The sequence below is a fragment of the Cucurbita pepo genome, chromosome LG06, assembly GCF_002806865.2.
Source record: "Cucurbita pepo subsp. pepo cultivar mu-cu-16 chromosome LG06, ASM280686v2, whole genome shotgun sequence".
NCBI lineage: Eukaryota > Viridiplantae > Streptophyta > Magnoliopsida > Cucurbitales > Cucurbitaceae > Cucurbita > Cucurbita pepo.
In genome coordinates this window covers 1,104,533-1,111,671 of record NC_036643.1, presented here as the reverse complement: position 1 = coordinate 1,111,671, position 7,139 = coordinate 1,104,533, and the positions used below count along the sequence as shown (strand labels likewise).

At 38.9% G+C, this 7,139-nt stretch overlaps 3 protein-coding genes across 4 annotated transcripts in view; 2 read left to right on the top strand and 1 right to left on the bottom strand.

Annotated features, from left to right (window-relative positions):
- LOC111796996 (serine carboxypeptidase-like 13) lies at nucleotides 1–2,550 on the top strand. The gene is made up of 14 exons (XM_023679839.1): nucleotides 1–177; nucleotides 245–390; nucleotides 460–536; nucleotides 616–738; nucleotides 826–928; nucleotides 1,003–1,037; nucleotides 1,116–1,217; nucleotides 1,306–1,392; nucleotides 1,473–1,628; nucleotides 1,703–1,774; nucleotides 1,855–1,973; nucleotides 2,054–2,167; nucleotides 2,247–2,292; nucleotides 2,366–2,550. Exons 1-14 carry the CDS (start codon nucleotides 47–49, stop codon nucleotides 2,444–2,446), a joined length of 1,392 nt encoding a protein of 463 aa, XP_023535607.1. The 5' UTR covers nucleotides 1–46; the 3' UTR covers nucleotides 2,447–2,550.
- On the bottom strand, nucleotides 2,459–4,061 carry LOC111796997 (lecithin-cholesterol acyltransferase-like 1). Its single transcript, XM_023679840.1, has 2 exons — nucleotides 3,580–4,061; nucleotides 2,459–3,458 (listed from the first exon to the last, which is right to left on the bottom strand). The coding sequence occupies exons 1-2, from the start codon at nucleotides 4,026–4,028 to the stop codon at nucleotides 2,546–2,548; spliced, it is 1,362 nt and encodes a 453-aa protein (XP_023535608.1). The 5' UTR covers nucleotides 4,029–4,061; the 3' UTR covers nucleotides 2,459–2,545.
- A 663-nt stretch (nucleotides 4,062–4,724) lies between these two features.
- The window catches only part of LOC111797181 (U3 small nucleolar RNA-associated protein 4 homolog), a 5,929-nt gene continuing 3,514 nt past the window's right edge, over nucleotides 4,725–7,139 (top strand). For both annotated transcript variants that reach the window (XM_023680123.1, XM_023680122.1), the window contains exons 1-6: nucleotides 4,725–5,053; nucleotides 5,136–5,279; nucleotides 5,661–5,961; nucleotides 6,048–6,111; nucleotides 6,244–6,357; nucleotides 6,453–6,615. In XM_023680123.1, coding sequence (XP_023535891.1) covers nucleotides 4,892–5,053; nucleotides 5,136–5,279; nucleotides 5,661–5,961; nucleotides 6,048–6,111; nucleotides 6,244–6,357; nucleotides 6,453–6,615 — 948 coding nt within the window. In that variant the 5' untranslated portion in view covers nucleotides 4,725–4,891. The remainder of the gene's footprint in view (nucleotides 5,054–5,135; nucleotides 5,280–5,660; nucleotides 5,962–6,047; nucleotides 6,112–6,243; nucleotides 6,358–6,452; nucleotides 6,616–7,139) is intronic.

The window sequence follows — 7,139 nt, the reverse complement described above, 5'->3', positions numbered from 1 at the left end:
AGCGCTCCCTTCGACACCTCCATCGCCGTTGACTAACCGCTCCACCATGCCCACCTTCTTCTTACGCTTCTCCATTCTTTTTCAGATCATCTCCGCCGCCGTCGTTGCAGGGTCGCATTCGAAGGTGGAGTTTCTGCCGGGCTTCCCAGGTCGTCTTCCCTTCGAGCTGGAAACAGGGTCAGTTTTGTTTCTCTAAAAATGTGTTTAAATTAAGTGAAAATATTAAATTTTTGAAACGGAACAGATATGTGGGCGTCGGGGAATTGGAGGAAGTGCAATTGTTTTATTATTTCGTGAAATCCGAAGGGAATCCCAGGACGGATCCTCTGCTTTTTTGGCTCACCGGAGGCCCCGGCTGCACGGCTCTTACTGGACTCGCCTTTGAAATTGGTATAACTATCAACTGCTCTTGTTCTTCTGATCATTAACGCCAACCTGATTTCATGTATTTATTTAAAGGTCCTATAAATTTCAAGCTTGAGCTATACAATGGGAGCTTGCCTCAACTACTCTGGAACCCTTATTCATGGACAAAGGTGAAATCTTTTTCCTAAAAATTTGCCTTTCAATCATAACCACCGTTGATCTAACTCTTGAGATGGCGATGAACGGTAGAAATCGAGTATACTATTTGTAGATTTGCCGGTGGAAACTGGATTCTCGTACGGCACAACCCCACGATCTCTGGAGGCAGGAGATTCCCGCGTTGTTCATCATTCTATTCAATTTTTAAAAAAGGTAAATAATAACAAATATCAATGGAAAATAGTATATAGTTTGAGATTAATCATTTTAATGTTTTTATTTTTATGATAAAAATTGCAGTGGTTAGTCGATCATCCAGAATTTATATCTAATCCATTTTATGTGGGTGGAGATTCATACTCTGGAATGCTAATTCCAGCTATTGCTCATAAAGTTTCAGAAGGTATATAAATATTTTTTTAAATAATTATATTGATATCAATAATNTATTTTTTTTTTTTTTTTTTTTTGCCACAGAAAATAAGCGTGGTTTATTGTTGTTAGATCTTCAGGTTTGTGATAATGGGAATTTCTCTGTTACATTGTTATATGTTGCTCTGTTTTTAAAGAACTTTTCTTTCTTATTTTAGGGATATATATTGGGAAATCCAGTCACCATTCGTAATTCAAATATCAATTTTCAAGTTCCTTATGCTCATAAAATGGCTCTTATATCCGATGAATTATTCGAGGTAATATGATTTTTTTCGAAACAAGAAAACTTAGGCATGAAGATTACAAGCAAACAAAAGAATTATTCGATGATTAATTTGTATGCAGTCATTGACCTCTAGTTGCAAGGGAGAGTACGTGAATATTGATCCCAACGATGTGGATTGCTTAACACATTATAACACATACCAAAAGGTATGTAGGTCGGATGTACTTGAAGCAGCGAAATTGGCATAGATATGTGATTATATTTGTTTTGTTCTTCTTCGTTGTAGTGCGTTTCAAATATCATGGTAGGTTCAATTTTGTTGCCAAAATGTACGGTTCTGTCTCCAAAGCAACGAGAAGGTGGAGATCATGGGAGATCACTATATGACGCCTCCGGACTACCCTTTGATCCTGAGCCATCGCTTTCTTCTCTCGATTGTCCGGTAACTTCTTCTCCCCATAACGCTGTGAATCATGCTTAAATTTCATTAATTTGATATCGATGTTTGTTACGCAGACCTATAAATTCAAACTTGCTACTTATTGGGCGAACAACGATCAAGTTCGAAAAGCACTTCACATACGAGAGGTTAAAAAATATTATTATTATTATTTTAATGAATATATTGTGAATCCCAATGTTTTTTTTTTTCTCGTTGTTTTCTGTAGGGAAGCACGGGAGAATGGAAGAGATGTAATATTAGGGACAGTTACAAGTATAAGTTCGAGAGTGCTTTTCCTTATCATGTGGAACTTAGTTCTAAAAGCTACCGGTCTTTGATCTATAGGTAATTTATAAACTATACGTTAAACTTTTTTTTTTTTGGACATTTTATATCGTAAGTATTTTTTATGACCTAATCTACAGTGGGGATCACGATATGGTGGTACCGCATATGGACACAGAAGCATGGATTAAAAAATTAAATTACTCTATTGTGGATGACTGGAGACCTTGGTTTATCCAAAACCAAGTGGCGGGGTATTATTATTATTATTTTTTATTAATATTAGTATTATTATTTGATATAATTTTGGTCTGAGAAATTATTTTTGGACAGATATACAAGAAAATATGCAAATAATATGACATTTGCAACCATAAAAGTAAGTAAATTTGATGTATAATATATTCATATGATTCATATGATTTATTGTTGTTTTTGTAAAATATGTGTAGGGTGGAGGGCACACAGCAGAATACACACAAAAGGAATGCAGTATACTGTTCAGTAGATGGATTAGTGGAGAACCCTTATAAATGGGGTTATAATTTAGTAAATGCTCATTTTTATTGGGATGTAATAAATTGATTGATCGTCCTTGATGTGTAATAAAAATGGTGTTTTTTTTTTGTCTCTCAAATCACAACACGAGTGTGGCGGCAGCCCATAGAATTTATACCAGAAATCTTGTTGATTATTGCATCCAAAGCATCTCTCTTTTCCAAAATGGATTTATGAGAAACACCCGGAAGAACAATCGTTTCCAGCGTTTGATTCTTCTCCTCCGCCCATAATCGCTCAAGCGCCCGCAAGCTCACCGTGTTCACCGTGCCATCTCCATCTCCATAACCAATTTCCGGTTGCTCGTCGAACCCGTTTTCGCCGTATGACAGAGTCTCCGGTGTCTTGACACCACCTCCGATTACACAAGTTAAATGTACTCCAGGTGCTTGTAATTGTTCCATGAGGGGCACTATGCGAGATTCGTAGGGATAAACGCCTTCCCCGAAGCCAATGTCCTTGAGAAAACGAGGAATTTCGTCGACTGTGTAATTGGAATTTTGAGTGATCACTATCGGCGTTTTGCGGTCGTAGATTGTGGGGTTCGGTAATAGCCATAGGTTGCTCTCGGAGCTCCGTTGCTCTGTTCTGACGAGTAATGGATTCACTAGGGGAACGCCGAGGGTGTTCCCTGATGCGAATGTGCGCATACCCTCCACTGATCCACCCCATGGTGTTGACAGGGCCACAAGGTGTTTGATGAAATGCTTACGCCAAGAGGGTGGGTTTCGATTGAGAAATTGGAGGGCGAAGAGGCCACCTAGACTATGAGACACCAGTATTACTGATTTTCCTCCATTTGAACTGCTCGCCTTTTCCACCAATTCTTTTAGATCCTTCAGGAACTTGGAACCCACTGCGCAGGGATGGCCTTCTGGAGCCAAACCGTAGCGAAAATCATAGGGTGCTCCGAACAGGGTCTTGTCTCTGACATACCCAATTGCTTCTAATGAATCCACAAGCCCGGCCATATACGTTGTGATCTTCCTGTAAGAAGAAAAAGGCAACCAACCACAACCACAACCACAACCAGCGGAATCTGTCAAAATACAGTCCCGCTGTCCCCACGAATGCCACCAAAGTGAAAGGAGATCAGAAGAACACTTACTTGAGAGTGGGGTCGAGGTAGAGAAGAGACTGAACTGACCCAAATTTATTGACTCTAGTTTGAACGCCAATTGCATTTCTGTAATCATCTGAGTCTGTGTCGTAATAAAGGGTCATTCGCCGAGCAAAACAATCGGTGTATGGAGCCAGCAGAACGGTGGGGGTGAACCACAGCCTGAACCATCCTTGTGTGTCCTTCATGATAGGATTCCATCGGCTGCAAAATACGCTGGAGGATTTGTAGTCTTTGGTGAGGCGGGCTTCCAATTGGTTCCCTCCGGCTCCGGGAATGAGGATCACAGGGTGGAGGGAGCTGCCTGATTCACACATGTACAGCTGCTGCACCATCGCCATTGAAACTATGGCGATGATCTTTAGGTCCTCCAACCAACCCTTCATCTTCTTTCTTTGTTTGTGAATTGTCCTTCTTGATGATTTATGATATCCCATTTTCCATGGTGTTCATCAACTCGGTGACGTAACACTTCTCCATGTGTGGTGCAGAATAGCTCGCTTTATCCAACTAACAGCACATTCTCTACCCAATAGTTGTGGGCCTTGGCCCATGAATTTATTGAACTTAAAGACAAAAATAGAAAATAAATGAATTTGGACCTAAATTTATTATGTTGGGTCATAATTTTCAATTTAAGTGCGAATACTAACTTGAATGGTATAAAGAAAAAATGTGATTAAATTACAAAACATATGAATGATATAAAATTGATAAAATCCGAGAAAAAAATGTCATTAGAACATAATATTTGTCTGTTGAAATACATAAATTTTGAGCATATAAAACCTCATACCAATGTCTCCAGTTTTATAAACTATGATCATTCTTTTTTGCCTCCCTCACTTCAAGTACGAGCTTTCATGACTTCGCCCAAAATGCTTCATACTCAAGGGAGATAAAAGTATTCTTTGTTTATAAACGGATGATCATTCTCTAAATTTAAATTAGTTATAAATGACAATTTTAGGGGGATAAAAAAGGGAAAAAAAAGAAAGAAAGAAAGACAAGGAAAAAAGAAAGAAATAAAAAAACCGGTTCTTTGAAGTTCAAAGAAGCAGAGATCTGTGGGATGAACCGGGCATATATACTTTGAGCTCTTAAACCCTTCCCGGCTTCTTCCTAAACCTAGTTGCCTACTTCCTCTTCCTCTTTCCCTTCCCATTACCCTATTTTTTTGCTTCCCTTCTTCTAAACCTAGTTGTTTTCGATGCCCCATTTCCTCTGCCAAGTTCTTGCTCGGTCCGTCCCGACACCAATCAACTAACGTTCCTTCAGTTTCTTTTGTTTGTTGGAAAAAATGATTGAATTTTATCGGAATTCTTCAATTGAATGGAAGCCGTCTCCTGTAGTAGCGTTAGCCTCCAGTGCCGATGGCTCTCAGGTTGCAGCTGCCCGAGAAGATGGCTCGCTTGAGATTTGGCTGGTGTCTCCTGGTTCCGTAGGGTGGCACTGTCAATTGGTACAGTCGACTATCATACATTCAACATTTAGTCCGACTAATTGATTCTGAAGTTTGATCTTATTGCTTTCTTTTGAAACAGACGATTAATGGAGACCCTACTTCTAGGGTTTCATCACTGGTCTGGTGCCGTGCCGGTTTAAAAGATAGGCCTTCTGGTCGCTTATTTTCGTCCAGCATTGATGGTTCTATATCGGAGTGGGATTTGTTTGGTTTAACGCAGAAGGTATACCTTCTTGCTTCTCTCTAAAAACTGCAGTTCATCTGCTTTATTCTTCCGGACTTACGTTAACGTGTTATTGTGGCATTTCTGGTATGTAAAGCACGCTTGTGCAATATAGTATTATAGTGGCGTTTATTTACTCAATTTCTTCTTGAAATGCCATCTGAAACACAATTAGTTTAGGTTTGTTACCGACATTGAACTTTACTAAAGATATTGAAGTATTGGTAGGAAAATTTGTAACCAAAGTGGTTAAAGTTGCGGTTAGTCAATATCCCAACGTGGCTTTTGGTCTCTAGGAGTACCATATTTATTTTGAGAAGCAACCCTTCGCTTTGTTGTTATCCTAAGAAGCTTGTTTTGATTGATGGTTATTGTTTTCAGTCTGTTTTAGAATCAATTGGCCTCTCCATCTGGCAAATTGCTGCCGCACCCTGTAATAGTCGTGAAGTTCACAGGGAGGTTAAACCCAAGGAAATTGAAAATGCGCATGTAACTGACAACGAGAGTGATTGCCAAGATTGCAGTGAGAGTGAAGATGATTCTAATTCATCTGAACTTCATGTCCAAGCTAGCGATGAGGATCACTCTCTAGCAATTGCTTGTGATGATGGGTGTGTGCGGATTTACAATATATGTGATGCGGAAGAGTTAATTTACAAAAGATCGTTGCCTAGGGTCAGTGGTGAGAATCTATTCCCAGATTCATGTCATTTTTTATTTTCCATTAGCTGGATAGTTAAACCCTCTTTGTCTTTCTGCTATTCCCAGGTCGTGTTTTAAGTGTAACATGGAGTAATGATGCAGAACGGATATTTTCAGGAAGCAGTGATGGGTATGTACACATACCACCTGTTGTTACTTGCAATGAAAATTTATATAATACATGATCCTTCTCCTATTTACTTCGTTAAGTTATGGTTACCCCATGTTTGTTTGTTTTCCCTTTTCCATTTACTACTTTCAGGTTTATTCGTTGCTGGAATGCTAGTCTCGGGCATGAGATTTATAGAATTACTGCTGGACTTGGAGGTTTGGGCAGTGGATCAGAACTTTGTGTATGGTCGTTACTTTTCCTTAGGTAAAGAATTACATACTTGTGATCGCATAGTTGTTAGGTGATATCTTCCACCATTCTGAAGGCATTTGTTATTTGGAATTTCTTGTTAACTGCAGGTGTGGTACCCTTGTTAGTGCAGATAGTACTGGTAGTGTGCAGTTTTGGGATAGTAATCATGGAACTCTTTTGCAAGCACACACCTTACACAAGGGTGATGTGAATGCACTTGCAGCTACACCTAATCATAATAGAGTATATTCTGCTGGCTCTGATGGTCAGGTACTGATTTTGGTCATTCTGTATGGTTTCATTAAGTGCTTATGTACACTTCTCGCACGTTGCCCAATCATGTTAGCCCTCGCTAACATCTTGATTCTTCTACACCACTCAGCAATCTTGTTTTTATATTCAAGGATTCTTATTGTATCATTATCCATGTATTTTTGGCATATGCCCATTTGATTAGTTACTTTTCTGATTCTTTAAATAATCACAGATTTCTTTAGTCTTGAGTTATGAAAGTATAGAACAAAAGGAGTGAAGGATTGATGTCTCAAGCTATTGTTTTAGCCTGTAGCCATCTATTGCTATTCTGACTGGGAGATGAGGGGCAAGCAGACCGTGTGCTTAGAGTTGAAATTTCTTTAACAATCTTAGAGGTTGATCATGTTGACAGTTCACTGATTTTATTACTTTTATATATTGTGGAAGGCAGTAGGTTGCAGTAGCTGTGTTTTCTTTTGGCGAGTAGAAATCATTGAAGATTGTTTTTTTTTTTTTTTTTTTTTTTTTTTTTTTTTTTT